This window comes from Blennius ocellaris (genome assembly GCF_963422515.1).
Source record: "Blennius ocellaris genome assembly, chromosome: 3".
NCBI lineage: Eukaryota > Metazoa > Chordata > Actinopteri > Blenniiformes > Blenniidae > Blennius > Blennius ocellaris.
The window spans coordinates 12,879,524-12,897,164 of NC_137652.1; the positions used below are offsets into that span (position 1 = coordinate 12,879,524).

The 17,641-nt window shown below is 42.9% G+C and overlaps 1 protein-coding gene across 1 annotated transcript; it reads left to right on the forward strand.

The window, feature by feature from the left end:
- Window positions 1-604: 604 nt before the first annotated feature.
- On the forward strand, window positions 605-17,637 carry polq (polymerase (DNA directed), theta; the record flags this gene model as incomplete). The annotated part of the gene is made up of 37 exons (XM_080521143.1): window positions 605-672; window positions 841-952; window positions 1,602-1,686; window positions 2,053-2,083; window positions 2,180-2,424; window positions 3,096-3,272; window positions 3,361-3,491; window positions 3,590-3,746; window positions 3,954-4,357; window positions 4,755-4,896; window positions 5,059-5,205; window positions 5,295-5,507; window positions 5,632-5,774; window positions 5,938-6,127; window positions 6,339-6,481; window positions 6,693-6,886; window positions 7,403-7,527; window positions 7,936-8,179; window positions 8,633-10,157; window positions 10,254-10,620; window positions 11,176-11,363; window positions 11,508-11,820; window positions 11,958-12,092; window positions 12,182-12,384; window positions 12,660-12,867; window positions 12,946-13,139; window positions 13,222-13,350; window positions 14,090-14,264; window positions 14,420-14,543; window positions 15,369-15,466; window positions 15,562-15,644; window positions 15,719-15,820; window positions 15,899-16,010; window positions 16,678-16,802; window positions 16,924-17,059; window positions 17,135-17,241; window positions 17,504-17,637. 37 exons carry the CDS (start codon window positions 605-607, stop codon window positions 17,615-17,617), a joined length of 7,389 nt encoding a protein of 2,462 aa, XP_080377269.1. The 3' UTR covers window positions 17,618-17,637.
- Between the last annotated feature and the right edge of the window lie 4 nt (window positions 17,638-17,641).

The following is a 17,641-nucleotide window of genomic DNA, read 5'->3' on the forward strand; positions in this document are numbered from 1 at the left end:
GGAGGTTTTTTTTTTATTGTTGGTAAGATGTTTATAATTACATTTTGAATTCTGTGAATTGTCATTGTTTGCTTCTAATGTTCAATGGGTCTGATTCTTTAATTTAAAAAAAATGGGACATAACTACTACACTGGCTAATCTAAAGTCCCAGACTCAATGACAAAAGACAAAACGGACCACAATGTCACCAAATGATAGTTTTTTTACCTTCCACATATTTCTTCATTTAAAACATTAACGTTTATAAATTAGGAAATAAGCGGGAAAAGCAGCACTGAGTAAATACACTGACTAAAAGTGTATTTGTCGTAAACAGGAACATTCCACAGTGCGTCGTTTTTTCCCCATCGGACTGTTTTAATGAAACACCAAAATGGCGCTGCGGCGGTGTTTTTGAATTGAGAATTAAATGTTTACACTTCGTAAACGAAACATTTACAATTCGTAAACTAAATATTTACACTTTGTAAACTAAATAACTATTTTGAGTGTGAGTCGTGTTTGTTTAATGGTTTCTTCGAGAAATGAAAACACTTTCCTGACCTGAGTCTACGGTTAATTGTACGTCATGGGCATTACTGGTTGTTCATCGCGTGTTTCGGTATGAGCTCCTCTGGACCGCTGAAAAAGAAAAGCTACATGGGACAGCATCAGATCAAAAAGAAAACCAGGTCAGCGTAAGTACAGATGCTTTTATCTTTGTGTCATGGGATTGGTTTGATCGAACTTGTTTATAACTCGATCTTTTCCCCCTTGCTTGGAAACATCTTGGAGGGTTTAAAATTAACATTCGTGACTATGAACGTCAGTCTAATGAAACTACACATTTCTGAACACAGCTTACAACGTCCCGATGAGTATTCCGACGGAGACAGAGTGTTGCGGAAACAGTGTAACCTGTCCGACAAAACAAACCCATCTCACATCATCAGCAGAGACAACACCCGAGCGGTGAGTTTAACAGCTGATCTCTGTTTCTTCACGGCTGTGTTGGTCTTTTTGTGATCCTTTCGTCTCCGTTTTATTTATTTTATTTTCGCGTCCATACCACTTTGTGGTTATTTTATCTATTTTTTGCCATTTGTGTTGCGGTCACCTTATTTTTGCCGTTTTATTTCTGTTTTCTATATTTTTAAAAATTCTGTCAGTTTTGTATACGTTTTGTTGGTTTGTGTCACTTTGATCACATCTGCCTCTTTACGGAGAGTTTGTGTTTATATCTATTTCCTTGTCCTTCTTCTCATTCTGTTTGTTTTCATCTTTTTGTGGTCATCCTTACATTGTGTTGAGGTGCTGTGTCTCTTTCTTGTCTGTTTATAGCAGTTTTAATCCCCTTGTACTCAATTTACCTCTGTGTGTATTGTATAATTCTTCGTGATAGCAATGTTGTTTGGTTTTACTTTGTGGTTGTACATATCATGCTCAAATAATCTAAATTTGGATATGTTTATTTTGTTGTGACTTCTATTTCCATTTTGTCTTTTATTACATTGTGGTCTTTGGTGTCCTAATGTAGTCATTTTTATTTCTTCATGGTTGTTTTCTGTCCCTTGGGGACACATTTCGCTTGCTCCCTATTTCATGGCATTTCCTGTTTTAGGATGGAGGACCTGTGTATCGCCAGTGGGAATCCACTTTCGCTGTTGACGAGGCAGTCAGTGCTGTTGACCCAGTAAAAGCTCGAAGTGACGACACTGGCTCAGCAACACTGAACAGAAAAGCTCATAAACAACCAGAATCATCAGTTATCTTTGCACCCCCACTAACCTTTGAACCGTCTGTGGAAGTAAAAACAATTAGAGATTCAGTTAGAAACTCACCTTTTCATCAGCCAAATGAAGAAGGACCCCGTGGTGCCAGTAGCCCTCAGCAAGGCATCGGGCAACACAAAGCACGTTGTAAAAGACCAGGATGGAGTGCTCACTGCAAAGATCTGGCTCAGAAACTTCTTTTCAGTGATGACTTGGAAGAAGTGGAGCATGTTCAGAGGAAAGCAGAAAATCACACAACTGCTTCTCTGTGTGTCAACATGCTCCCCTTAAAAAATACAGAAAGCAGTCCGAAAGCTTGCAACTCCGGAAAGTAAGTACCAACTAAATATAACTGTCCTGATTTTCTTTCCTTCAGTGAGTGGCTTCTCTACAAACCTTTTCCCGCTTGCTCTCTGTTGTCTCACAGTTCAAAGCTTCCACCAAGAACAAAGAGCTCTCCTCACAGCAAAGGCAAAAGTCGACCGAGTAAGGGTGACGCAGCTCCATCGATGGATGTGTCGAGGGACTACATCTTATTCAGCCCCACTGGTGTCGCCAAAGCCATGAAGAGGACCAAACTCCAGCAGTCATTACAGAATCAATCTGCCTCTGTGCTCACAGTTCCAAGTGGCTTAGAGCTCAGCGCTCTCACTGACACACTACCTCAGCAAGGTATTTTAAATAAAAATAGAGCATCTTCCCATTCATCATTTGTTACTTCAAGTATTTAAAAATTTCAAACGTACATTCTTCTGGCCATTTGTTCAAGATTAAGCAATGAGTGGCAATATTCTCATAGCTAGGTAACATACATTTTTATTTATTTAGCCAGGAGACCCACATTGAGATTAATCATTTCTTATACAAGTGCATCCTGGAGAGCTGGGGGGGGGGGCTGAGGGCCTTGCTCAGGGACCCCAGTGCATGCTTTTTGGACTGTGGGTGAGAACATGCAAACTCCACACAGAAAAGCCCTGTATTTGAACCCACAACATTCTTCCTGTGAGGCAAGAGGACGAACCCCTGCACCACTGTGAGGCTAAAGAAACATGTTTGCAATTTTACAAAATAAAACCTAACATTATCACTCAATTATTAGGTTTATGAGCTAAACCAATCAAAAATGATTGCAGTCTAGCACAATATATAAATAAAAATCTTGCAGTTTGCTGGTTCAGAGAGAACATTTTTATTCAACTTTTTTGTAATTAGGTTGTATCTTTCTGGTGCATTCTGAACTTTGTGTTTGCAATGAAAAAAATCTACTTCACTGTGCTAAAGATTCATTGTCAACGTTGTATTAAAGATCATGTGTAAATTAAGCTTGTGGTGCTTTGCTGTAGGCATTGCCTTGTGTGCTCCTGTGGATCAGGCTGAAAAACTGCGGTTATCCAGCTGGGGCTTACCGAAACCTGTCTTGGAGCGCTACCAGAAACACGGAGTGACTCAGATGTTTGAGTGGCAGGCTCAGTGTCTCACTGTCGGACAGGTTCTGAATGGAGGTAACCTGGTGTACTCGGGTAAGAAAACTGTCATTTCTGGAGGAAAGTGATTTGTGGTGCTGTTCTCTATTGGCCCTTTGTTCTTATTTAGATTTTATATTTTCAGCTCCCACCAGTGCCGGGAAAACTCTGGTGTCAGAGCTGCTGATGTTGAAGCGTGTGCTGGAGACCAAAAGAAAAGCTCTCTTCATTCTCCCTTTTGTTTCTGTGGCGAAAGAGAAGATGCATTACCTCCAGGTGAGAGAGGCAGACAACTAAATGCATGCTTGTTACTGGGAACTGCAGATTGATTTTGGTATTAATCTCAGTCTAAACGATTATGTTTTACCATGTAGAGCATATTTGAAGAAGCAGGTGTCCGTGTAGAGGGATATATGGGCAGCACGTCAGCAGTTGGAGGGTTCGCGGCTCTGGACGTGGCTGTTTGCACCATTGAAAAAGCCAATTCTCTGATTAACAGACTCATTGAAGAGGACAATATGAGTCTTTTAGGTAATACATCTTTTATATATTTTTTACATGCAATTCCCCTGTCACGGAATGAGATACAAATATTTTTGAAAATGTAGCTGTTTAGAGAGCACTTTTAAGATGGATACTCTTGGATAATGACGCCTAAACTTGAAGGCATGTTTTATAATTTTTCAGACTATTAACTCTAAAGAATGAGTTGCATGTGATGTTTTTTTTCCCTGCAAGGTATGGTGGTGGTTGACGAGTTACACATGGTTGGAGATTCTGGAAGAGGATACCTGCTGGAGTTGCTCTTGACCAAAATCCGCTACATTACACAGAAACGGAACATCTTGGGGTCTGTGTCTAATCATTTATTGGCAACTTTTTGTTCGTGTGCAGCAAAGAAAATTGCATGTGTGTTAATTTTGGTAGTATCGTTTTACAGGTCACTCTCCGAAAGTGTACAAGTTATAGGCATGAGTGCCACTTTGCCCAACCTCTCACTCTTGGCCAGCTGGTTAAGCGCTGAGCTTTACCAGACAGACTACAGGCCTGTACCCCTGCAGGAGCACCTCAAGGTGGGCTGCAACATCTATGACAAGAGCCTCTCTGTTGTGCGGCAGTTCACTCCTGCACTCAACGTTAAGGTAACTTACATCTATTACAGTCTGCAGATGACCCACTTTGTGTGTTCTTGATCCGAGTTGCAGGTGTGGGTTCTGGGGGTGGTGTGAGTAGAGGAGCAGACATGGAGGATAGGTCAGCTGAAGGAGATTAGGGGGGGTATAGAGAAAACCAGAAGGTAAGAAGACTGGGGTAGGTGGTGCAGACATGGCAGGTGGGCTGAAGCAACTTTGAGATGGATGTGTCATAAGTTCCTCAATGATAGTCCCTTGGGGCGCACAGGGCAGCTGGACAGGTTTTGCTCAGGACCTCATTGTAAGCTCTCCCCACTCTGTATCTAATATGTGTTCTTATCCTGATTGACAACTGATTTCCTTTCAACAGATAAGTGATGATGTTTTGTTTGATGTTTGTTCAAAGGGCGATGAAGACCACATAGTGAGCTTGTGTTATGAGACGGTGAGAGAGGGCCACTCGGTGCTTTTGTTCTGCCCCTCAAAGAACTGGTGCGAAAAACTGGCCGACACCATCGCGAGGGAGTTTTACAATCTCAGTAATACTGGTACAAGAGCTCTAAATAAATACTTAATCATGCTTTATGTTTCCGTATAAGATACAGCAAAACTGTGGCTGACTTAAAAGTGTGACATTGCAAATGTTATCATATACAGCTATAATGGCACAAATGGATGAATATAAACTTTAATACTGTATGATATTTCAGATTGCCATGGTGAAGCTGACCCTCAGCCGGTATGTCTGCATCAGGAGGGACTCAAGGATGTTATAGCCCAGTTGAGAAGAACTCCAGCTGGGTTAGACCCCATCTTGCACCGCACTGTGCCATGGGGGGTCGCCTTCCACCATGCCGGTAAACACATTCACACCACAGAACATCTTTAGACTGAATGCAAGAATTTACTTTATAGGATGCAAATAAAATCAGGTTTCAATCGGCAGGTTTGACATTTGATGAGCGTGACGTGTTGGAGGGAGCTTTTCGTCAGGGAGCGGTCAGAGTTCTGACTGCCACCTCGACTCTGTCTTCCGGGGTAAATCTTCCAGCTCGCAGGGTCATCATTCGAACGCCAACATTCAATGGACGCTTGTTGGATCCTCTCACATACAAGCAGATGGCTGGACGAGCAGGAAGAAAAGGAATAGACACTCAAGGTACGGATGTAAAAAGCGAGAAACAATGAGATTTGTTGGTTTGGTGTCTTCTTTTTTGTTTAAAGTTATTTTGCTTGGAACACCCGTGATAAATAAGCCGGTTTTCGGGATTCTTCCACTCCAGGCGAAAGTGTGATGGTGTGCAAGCAGACAGAGCGTCAGAAAGGTATTAGCCTCCTGAAGGGCACGCTTCAGCCAATCAGCAGCTGTCTGGTGAAACGGGAAGGTGAAGGTGTTACCACCAGCATGCTACGGGCCATTTTGGAGGTACAGTTGGTATCTGTCTCAGGATTAAAGCTGTGGAGTTTATTTCAGTTATAGAGCAATGTTGCATTAATCAACATGTTTTCAAATGAGTTGCAGAAGAAGCAGGTGAAACAACACATGTATGACTGATTCATGTCTCTGATTTTCATCATTTGGTGTTCAGATAATTGTCGGAGGTGTCGCCAGCTCTCCACACGATGTGAGATTGTACGCTTCATGCTCACTTCTGGCTGCCAGCGTGAAACATGACGGCAAAAACAAGTCAAATGATGAAACCAACAAGGGAGCTATAGAGGCCTGTGTTGAATGGCTGATGGAGAATGAATTCATTAGCATACAGAAGGATGGAACAGGTAATTCCGCAACTGGGATAGTGTTGTCTACTATTTTCCTCATTCACTCTTTACTTAGGATTATGGATCACCAAACTGATAAATAACATATTTTTGAGGTAAGACAAATGAATAATGCAAAGTGTATATAGTTACTAGTTTTATTGGTTTATGGTTTTATGACCACGTTAGCCTTTTTAAAAGTTTTTTTTCCGCCCGTCTGCTGATTCAGAGGATCGTTACTGTCCAACCCAGCTCGGAGCTGCCACCCTTTCATCCTCCCTCTCCCCTCCCGAGGCTCTGGGAATATTTGCAGATCTTCAGCGGGCAATGAAGGGTTTTGTACTAGAGAATGACTTGCACATCCTCTATCTGGTAAACATGTTGTCATATAACCTGGTGACTGAATATTATTGATTTTATGCACCTGTTACTTCTGCTAATACATGAGCAAGACATACATCTTAAGCAAATAAAGAACCAAGTGTCTTTCTTTGACCTGATGTATGCTCTTCTACAAAGGTAAAAATTTGCCTTAATTGTTCAAAAAACATGGTTTTTAACTCTGTATCCAAATCCTCTTTAGATCACTCCGTTGTTTGCAGAGTGGACTACCATAGATTGGTATCAGTTTTTCTGTCTGTGGGAGCAGCTGTCTTCATCGATGAAGAGAGTAGCAGAACTGGTCGGCGTCCAGGAAGGCTTTCTTGCTCGATCTGTCAACGGCAAACCTGTTGCCAAGACAGAGAAGCAGCACCGACAGATGGCAGTTCACAAACGGTAAAGCACATATTTGCACCTTAATGACAGGCTGGAGGTATGTCATCATCAGCTGTGTTACACAGTCCTTTATAATTACACAGTTTTCTGTAGTTCAGCTTTTGGTAACGGAAATTCAAGACCATGTGGCTTTGGAAACATTGACGTATTAGAGTGTTACAAAAACATATATTCACTGTTCATATTGAGTAGTAGTATCCTTCTATTGAAAACAGGTATGTGTGTAGCTGTTCTGCTTTTTTTTCAGACAAGATCCTAATGTAATATAATAATGTACCAAATCAATCAATTAACAAATGAAGCTAATTTCTTTTGCAGGAATCAGGGTTTTTTAAAATAGAGTTCAGTACTCGATCAGCATATTGTCTTTCTTTCTCTGCATATGAAACGTGATAAAAAATTGACACAGGACACAAATAGAAAAATAAAAAGCACTTTTCCAAGGCTATGTCTCTGGAGAGTTTATTTGATGAGATCAGATCCTTTATCACTCAAAAACTCTTCATGTATTTTCAGATTTTTCACCACTCTTGTGCTGCAGGATCTAGTCAAGGAAGTGCCTTTAGGAACTGTTGCATCAAAATACAACTGCAATCGCGGGCAATTGCAGTCTCTCCAGCAATCTGCTTCCACATACGCAGGTTTGTCTTATGCTTGACAACATTCATGTAATGCTTTTGTAAGTTTGGATTCATGGCAGCATTATAATGTCTCTAGTATATGATTACATGAGAAATTTGACTGATATTTGATTTCTTCACCAGAGTTTATATGGGAAACAATAGAGGAAGACTATTATAAAACAATAAGCACTAGCTTATATGAGAAATAGTATTCGTTAGAAGTTTTAATGCTTCTATCATGAAGTTATCGTATAAGCGTTGATATTATAGTGTAACTGATATTCAGTGAGCTACTTGAATAACATGGGCTCAAATCAGGTTTCGTGTGAGTTTGAAACATCTACATGATAAAGTTATCAATAGTGAATCGATAATGGAAGAGAAACAGAAAAGGAGTGAAGCAATGATTCAGTCTCACCTTCCCAGGTATGGTAACAGTTTTCTGCAAACGCCTCGGCTGGCACAACATGGAGCTACTGTTGTCTCAGTATCAGACCCGGTTGAGCTTCGGAGTCCAGAGAGAGTTGGTGGACCTGGTGAGGGTTTCCCTTCTGAATGCAACACGAGCTCGAGCACTCTACGCACAAGGCCTGTGTACCGTGGCTGAACTGGCCAGGGCTACTGTCGCTGATGTGGAGAAAGCCTTGAGGAATGCAGTCCCATTTAAGAGGTTAGTCTGTATTTGGGTATTTCATGTTACTGTGTTACATACAGATGTATTGGAAAGCCTCAGTAATAGACTGCACCCATGAAAACATTTCTGTATTTTTCAATGTTGATGCAGATGCAACAATTCATTGTCAATGTTTTAGATATCCAACTCTCAAGTCTTGAAAATCACAAGATAAAAATGCATTCCTTAGTTTTCATCACTTGATCAGAAGTTGGCTGACTGAGTGGCAGCCACTGCTGTAGGTCCCAGAGGAAGGCTCTTAACATCCAACTGCTCAGGTTAGCTTAGGAAAGCTTGTGCGAAATCAAGCTTACAAATTGCACAGCATGAATGTAGTTCAAATGGTTGAACTGCATGTGTAAAAGTAGCAAGAAGCACTGCACTTAAAGTTTTTTTCTTCTAGAAACTTGATTTCTGACTAGCCTAAACTGTAATGTCTGCTCTCATCAGCTCCAAGCGTGCAGTGGATGAGAGTGAGATGGAAGCGGCCGAGAGACGGAGACTCCGCTGCGTCTGGGTCACTGGTGGACGGGCTCTGACCGAGCAGGAAGCAGCTGTCCAGATTGTGTCTGAAGCGAGGCTCCTTCTTCAACAGGACTTGGCCCAGTTGGGGATTCAATGGGATCCAACGACACTTCCTCCTGGTGTCTCCGGAGTAAACAACCCTGATCACGGTGGGGACTCGGGCGCCTCGTCATCGTCATGTTCCAACTCGCATGAAATCCAGACAGAAACCATTCAACTGCATCAAAATAAAATGCAGAGTGGAGATGGTGACGTGCATGAAAATGAGAGCAGGGAAGATTTTCAAACTGCGAAAAGTGCTGGACAAGAAGGAGAAGCCCCGAGTGAGCGTGCAAATTGTACCCCTGAAGAGATGACGTTAAAGAGATCGGTAGAGGACTCCAGCAAGGAGAACAAAGGTGAACTGGAAATCCAACAAAAAAACAGCGATGTTCCAGTAGAAGTAAAATCAACAATGGAAGCAGCTACTGTTAGGTCAATGGCAGATGAAATGGGAAATCACTGTGAAGAAAATAATAACCAAGGGAAGGTGGTGCCTGAGCAAAAAGCAGGCAAGTGTGAGAAAGTGAATGCCAAAGGAGGAGAAACTAGCGTCGAGAGTCATCAGCCGGTCCCTGAAAGGAGCCTAACGCAGGAGTTGACCGAGATTGTTTGCAGCCCCCTGCCTCTTGTCCCGCAACAACCTCTGCCTTCAAATTCTCCAATGCCACCGCCACGCTTCAGAGCCCCGATATCCCGTGTAGGACAACAAAGTGTTTCCTCAAGGACAGCGAAAGCAGATGGCACTGTGGGCCTCATTGCCTCACCTGTGCAGACAGACCGACTGAAGCACTCAAAAGCCCTGAGCAAAGTACTACACTCGATAAAAACTGACAGAAGCCCACAAGATAATGAGCAGAATGTGCATTCAGTCCAAACTGTAGCACCTTCAGGTCAGGTGGCAACAACCATTTCTGCTCCTGACCGTGTGCAAAAACCCTCTCCAGCTGTTTCTACACCTACAAAACCGGATATTTTCAAATCTGCCCACTCTACATCTCCTACCTTGCAACTGTCTCCGGATGCAAAGCGAAGGAGGACGGTCACTGATAAGAGAGATGAGTTTTCATCTCCTGACCTGTACACAGAAGAAAAGACAGATGAAGAAGTTGAAGGACATATTAAAATGGGACAGGAGGGTTTCAGTGACAGCTTCGAATTGGACACACAGACAGAAAGGATCATTGTTCAACAGACCTACCAACAAAGAGAGGCGAGGGATAGAGGTATAGATCAACTGGTGGAAACCCAAAACATGAGGGAGGAGGATATGATTGAAGAAGCTGCACAGCTGCCGAGAAATACAGATGAAGAGGGAAACAACATTCAGGTCTCAGACATTGCGTCTCCAAGAATCAATACATCTCTCACAAACAGCCAGATGGAACTCATCCTAAACACCAGCCACCAGGTCAGTCACCAGAAACATCCATTGTGAAATATGTGACTGTAAAAGAGTCAAATGAAATGTTTTGCATGGGTATAAAGTCAGATGTTGTTTTCACAGAGTTCGCCTCTCCCTGATGGTAATGAGCATGAAGACGATGATCATGAGACGACTCGTGTTCGTCACGCTCCTTCAGACAGTTTCAACGGAAGTAGCAGTTTCTTGTTCGACAGTCTATACGACAGCCCTCTGTTAGCAGATCTGAGCCCACAGCAGATCTCTGATCATTTAGACAAGGAGGTGTCTGTCAGCAAGGATGTCAGAGATGAATATTCTCTCCCTACAACCCAGGAGAGACGACGCAGCGAACTTCTCGCTAACCAGGAAGCAGAAGAGCAAGAAGCAATCCAATGGGGCGAGTCCTCCTTTAACTTGTCGGAGTGGGGTGACTCACTGCTGGTCAGCGAACACTTCCTACAGTGGAAAAGTTCGTCCACACACAAAGAGAGAACTGAGCAAGGCTCGAGCTCGCATGAAATGCAAGAACCAAATGCAGGCCCTGTTTTGTGGGAAGAACAGTCACATCCACAAACGGAATCCTGTGAAGCACAGCAACAGCTTACTACCACTACTACAACTCGACATGAGTCTAATGGGCCAGCTGGTAATAATCATGGCCATAAAGGTCCAACAACCCCTCGTCAGGGAAATGAAATTACATATGAAAATGGTGATACTGGGAATCAGGCAGGCAATAGAAGTGATAGGAAAGATGAGGAAAAGAAAGTTGGTGGTTTCTCGTCGGCTAACGGAGCTCAACTTGGGATTGCAGCTGACAGTGTTCCTTATTGCAGCCCCGGTTTGCAGGATATTTTTGATCATTGGCCCAGCATGTCCGAGCCAGCCTGGGAAAGCAAAATCGAAGGCCCCACAGCAACTCGGGCACATTCTGCTGCAAACACAGGAGGTGCTGCAGCAATAACCAACTCCTTGATATCAGTAAGCAGAGAAAGGTCTGAACTTCAGCAACCCACTGCTACAGACAACTCAGAAAAGAGGGAACCCTCAAGAGATGACAATGAAAACACAATGGAGAGACCGGGCTCTGCAGTTGATGTCATTCCTCCAACTCAAGAAAGGCCAGTTGTCACACCAAGAGTAAAACTGACCACTTCATCGAACCTCTCACCTCTCACCACTCCTCACCCCTCAAGATTTGTTGAGGGAAAGGCAACAGTCACAAAGTGTCTTAAATACAATTCAGAAAACAATCCGTCAGAAATTGCACCTGAAAGAAATCATCCAAATTGTTCACCTGATCAGCACAACAAACCCAAGACATCATCTGTATCTGACCATGTTTCCTGTTTGAAGCCATTGCAACACACAGTCCAGAACCTGGGTCCTCCTACAGCCTTGGCTTCTCCACCCTCCCCACAGCCAGAACCTGGATCCGAGTCACCTGTGTTGAACGGAAGCTTCAGCCTTCAGCTGTCCCAGGATGCATCACGTTGTCTGAGTAACTCCGGGACCTTCTCTATCATAGATGTTGCAAGTGACAGGCATTTATTTGACACTTTCATTGAAGAGTGGAAAGCAAAGGAGCGCTACTCTCTGGTTTTAGCCTGTGAGAAGATGGAGCACAGACAGCAGCCTGAGAGGGAAATAGGAGTGAAACACAGGAAAGGTAATGGCAATGTTTGACCAACATTAAAATATGAATATGTAAATTGTTTCCAGAAACTCTTTTAGATTTTCAACAGTTAAATAGACTTTACGTGCATGCAGCCTCCACCTTCATGCATGTTTTTTTTTCCTACGCAGCTGCTCAGCAGAAGCTTAACACAGCCAATGGCTTTCCAGTGAGAGGCAGTGAGGAACGTGTGTTAATTGGACTGTCTGTGTGCTGGGGAGCAAGAGATGCATACTACATATCTCTACAGGAGGAGCAAAGCAGAGGTTTTAATGCACAGCGCATTCATATTTATGCCTAAACTCACTGTTTGTTTGTTTTTTGACCTGGTTTCATTGAGTCCATCACTCCCCAGGTCTCAGCGCCAGCCTGGCTCCTCCTCCACTTGACGTCAGTCTGCCAGTGAGCGAGAGGCTGCAGCAGGTGAAGGCCTGCCTGAGTATGCAGTCAGGGGATCGTGATGTGCGTGTTATAATAGCACATGATATCATCCAGGTGTACAAGACGCTTCTACTGAGCTGTGGTATCAGTTTGGAAGGGAATTGCGAAGACCTAAAGGTATGACTGTAAAACCCTGTGATTTTCATTTGTACACACATCCAGGAACTAGAAACATGCAAGTAAAGTTTGTGAGTATATTAGGATTGCAGATTTTTTCCCCATAAAAACTTCTGTCAATAAGATTCTGAATGAGTGTATCATCAGACACTATCAGAAAATCAAATCTAACGTATACAAAAATTGACAACAGGTACAAAATCCTTTGTAAGTTCCTTTAACTCGACAGAAAAAGTCATCCACAAAGAAGTGACATTTTTTAATCTCTGCTGCAGGTTGCAAGCTGGTTGTTGGACCCTGAAAGTGAGGAAAGGACTCTGCCTAACATGGCGACGGTCTATTGTCCTGAAGAATTACCTCTGTTGGACGGCCTGGGAAATGCACATTCACACTGTCCTCGAGTTCGGGCAGCAACCAAGAGTGTTCTCATTCACGCCGTCATGAACCATCTCACTGGCCTGCTGGAGAAAGATGGGACACTGAGTATGAAAACTCACCTCACAAGCCCTGTAAAGCAAGTTATGTGTGCATTGTTTCAACTTCTTTATTAATTTCTGCCAGATTCATTCAGACGGATAGAGATGCCTTCTCAAGTTTGTTTGGCCCTGTTGGAACTGAATGGAGTCGGCTTCAGTGTTCAAGAGTGTGAAAGGCAAAAACATGTGATGCAGGCCAAACTCTCGGCTCTGGAATCTGAAGCCTACAGCCTGGCTGGACACAGCTTTTCTCTGACCAGCGTTGATGACATAGCTCAGGTACAACATACTCCCTCTCTGCAACTAAGTGATGTCGTCAGCATGTAACTCTGAAGATTTCAAAATGTTATATATGCCGAAGGTTTTGTTCTTGGAGCTTCATCTGCCTCCAAATGGCGATGTTGGGGGATCTAAGGGTAAGAAGACTCTGGGCTACACCAGGAGAGGCGGAGGCAGAGTACGACTTGGAAAACAGTTCAGCACCACAAAGGTGAAAATATTTTGTGTTTCAAAAGGGGAAAATGTTTATTCAGGAAAGTCTCTACTTTTCCTTACATTTGTTTTCGAGAGCTGTGAATAATATCACGTCCATCAGATGCATTGCTGTTACTCATACTTCCACCTTACTTTGACATGATACACCAGAACAGAAGTAGATATCACTGCCGGGCCTCATTGTGAGGATATTCAGTCGCTATAAGGTCTGAAAGTCCGTTCAAGTGTCGCTGGGAAGCGGTAGAATTCAAACTGAGAACTTCCCTTTTGAACAGTCAGGCCATTTGGAGACTTAATGGAAGCAATCTTGACTTTACTGAATACTGTCGCATTTTGACATGAGAAACTGCAGTTTTTATTTTTGCATGCTGCAATAAGCCAGTATTATGACAGAAAAATGTAGGGGGCAAAAGTTGTGCCTTCTGCGTTTGTTCTGTGGTCTGCTAAAATTACCTAAATTCTGTAATCATCATAACCATCACTGTGGAAGTTTTGAAATATTTAGGTAATGTCAATCTTGTTGAATTGTTGGTTACTTATTTTGTTAATGCTCAAGACTCGAAGAAGGGAGTCTCAGACTTTCCACCATTATTCCAATGTCATGTTCAAAGCCAACTTTTAACAGCCTGACGTTTTCTTGAATACAACAGTATGTCAGAGTCAACTCAGTTAATCAAAATTGTCAAATAAGAACTTGGATTTCCAAATATTAAGACGTGCTTTCAATTTGCTAGGATGTTCTCGAGAAGCTCCGTCCTCTGCACCCACTGCCGGGCGTGATTCTGGAGTGGAGGCGGATCACGAATGCCCTCACTAAAGTGGTGTTCCCCCTGCAGAGGGAGAAGCAATATCACACAACACTAGAGATGGACAGGATATACCCCATAGCCCAGACGCACACAGCCACAGGTAACACACACACACACACACACACACACACACACACACACACACACACACGCCGACTTTGACGTGGACCAATAATTTCTTCGCGTTTCATTTTGTCCGCGCACCCGAAGGTCATAGGGTGAAACGTTTCGCCTCAAGCTCATTGTTTTCTTCAGGTCGAGTGAGCTTCACCGAGCCCAACATCCAGAACGTCCCCAAAGACTTTGAGATTTCCATGGCCACGGTGGTGGGTGAGAGCCCGCCTTCACAAGGTTCCTGCTACGTGACCAGCAAGCCAGGGTGTGTCTGGACTCGATGCCCATTTTCTGCATAAATTGACCTTGTGTTTAATTGTTAAATTAGGAAACATTGATCCAGTCATTGCAGAATTTATACTTTTGGCTGTGTCAACCTGTCTTGGTCATGGGATGACTTTGATTGGCACCGAGTTTGGCTGAGAAACTCCCGACAGCCCTTTGTACAGTATGTCTTTGTAACGTGAACTAACTGTTTATACATCCTATACATCTCCAGGCTTTGCTACACGGCTAGAAATATGTTCATTCAGAGTGTGACAAGCCACATTGAGGAATACATTTGAACACGTCAAAGAAAGCTGTAATAAGAAGCTCTGTATAGCAGATCTGTGACACTACCCATTGCTTTAATTCTGACTGTTATTCAGAGTGGGTTTTGTCTGCAGTATTTGGCTTAATTGTAATGTTTTGGTGAGTCAGAGCTCATAGAGGAGATTGGCAGCCTTTTCTTTATAGCACTTTTGGGAGGTCTCCAAGGACAAAAGCAGCTACATTTTATCTTACTTGCCTGTTGTTCAGTTTGAAAAGTGAATTTAAAATACTATTTATTTCCTCAGCAGGATCTGTAACAGCCTGTAACAGTCTGACCACTGATAGCGACGTATATATTTCCATGTTTTAAATGTTTGTTTTTTTTACAATGTAAACAAAGTATATTGAAAATGCCTCTAAGCATCAAACATTACATGTGGTGGAGTGAGGGACTTCATCAGGCTTCTTCAAACCCTTTGCATTAAATACACACGAGAAAGCATGATAAAAAAAAAAAGGGTTTAATGCTTTAATGTATCGTTCTGTGTTGATACAGAAAGAAGAGGCGCACTACAGCTTCAGTCTCAGCTGGACCTGCAGAACGAGGCCCCGCCTTCTCTGTCAGCATGAGACATGCTTTTATTCCTTTTTCAGGTCATTATGATCATATGATTGTTTGTGAATATCTTTGATTTCTGTCCACCATTCCATGTCAGATGGTTTTATCTCTCGTCTGCGCTGAACTGCAGGTGGAATGATATTGGCAGCTGATTACTCCCAGCTGGAGTTGAGAGTGTTGGCTCACCTCTCAAAAGATCAGCGCCTCCTCCAGGTCAGTAGAGAAACAAGAAAAAAAACATTTGATCAAGCCAAGACCAAATAAATCGCAATGACTGTGTTCACAAGGTGCTGAACGGAGGAACGGACGTGTTTCGCTGCATTGCTGCAGAGTGGAAGAGTGTTGACCCCGAGTCGGTGCAGGACAGCCTCAGGCAACAGGCCAAACAGGTACAACTTGGCAGTGAAGAGGTGGCGGGCGTGCAGATTGTCGCCTGTAAGCTAACCAAGCAGTGTTTGTGTTTGCAGATTTGTTATGGCATCATCTATGGAATGGGAGCAAAGTCTTTGGGGGAGCAAATGGGAGTGGAGGAGAATGATGCTGCCTGCTACATCGAAAGTTTCAAGGCCAGATACAAAGGTAGAGAAAGTAGAGAGAGAGGAGCCGTTTGTCCACTTGTGACCCAGTTGTCTTCCTGAGACACACACACTCAATACCAGCTATAAGTGTACACTATCATTATTGTTGTGCTGAGTATTAATAATATTTATATTGTATTTATACATATTTATTTATTCTCTATGCTCATATTATTATTGGTACTAACATATTGTATTGCCTTCTAATTTAAAAAAAAAAAAATTTTCTGTTCAAAATAAAGATATAACACCAGGAAGAAATAGACTAAAGTTAGATGGTAATTAAAGATAATCATGGTTGGAACTACTTCCTTTACAAGATATAGGAGGCATTCGTCTGAATATTTTTTTTTTTTTAGTGTTTATTGGCCTTAAAAATAATCTGTACTGAAGCCAGTTTATAGACACTTTAAAGCCAACAGGTGGACTATTGCAGACACTTTGATTAATCATCAGAAATTAGAAACTCCAGATCTAGTTTCGATACAGCAACGAAAATTTAAAAAATACAACAAAGTTGAAGATTCACGTGTGATAGCTGTAATATTTCGACGAGCTTGTTTTGTACGCAGCCCCTTTATGGTTGACAAAACACACGACAGAAAAGGGATTTTAAAAACTGTTGCCATTCTGAGAACGCTCCATCCATGTCCTGTCTTGTGTTTCAGGGATCAATGCTTTTCTTAAACAAACGGTGAAGAACTGTACAAAGGACGGCTACGTTCAGACGCTGATGGGTCGGCGGAGATATTTAGCCGGAATCGCCAACACCAACGTGCACATCAAAGCTCACGTCAGCATGCTCCTCCATGCGTGATTATATGCGAGTGTGCATGACGCACAACTCAAGCATGCATCAGGTTTATATCAGATGATCTCGACTGTGCTCCTCTTCTTTTCTCGCAACCTTTCAGGCAGAGCGACAGGCCGTGAACACGACTGTTCAGGGATCGGCTGCCGACATCGTTAAACTGGCCACAATCAACATCCAAAACCGACTGCGAGCCACATATCCCACCGCTCCACTGTCTCACGAGCACACGGGTACAAGTAAACGTCCAAATATTCCACCTGCTGACGGCGATCACCACGAAAACCACAATAACCCTCTTTATGCTGTGTTAGGTCGCAATAAGCGCAGAACCGGAACGTCTCGGCACAGCGGAGCCTATTTTGTTCTGCAGCTGCATGATGAACTGATTTATGAGACCGCAGAAGAAGACTTGATACAGGTACGAGGCCTACCGAGTTAAGCTCTTGAGGATATGTGCAATCAGTCGATGAGCATAACCCTGTAAATGATAATTAGACTGATGATGTCTGAATTTTGTAATGACGCAGTTATGAAAAGAAACAAGTAATGTTGCGCCATGAGGGTCAAAGTCAAAACAGACATTTCATTGTGGTCACCTACCCAATAAGGGGTTACCCTATGAAAATGTTGAATATTTTCAGTGATTCTTCAACTAATTGTTCATTTATTACAACTGTCAGGTTGCACAGATCGTGAAGCGCGAGATGGAATCAGCAGTGAAACTGTATGTGAAGTTAAAAGCCAAAGTCAAAGTGGGACCGAGCTGGGGAGACCTACAGGACCTCGATATATGAAGCCAATGTTTTAATCCTTTCACC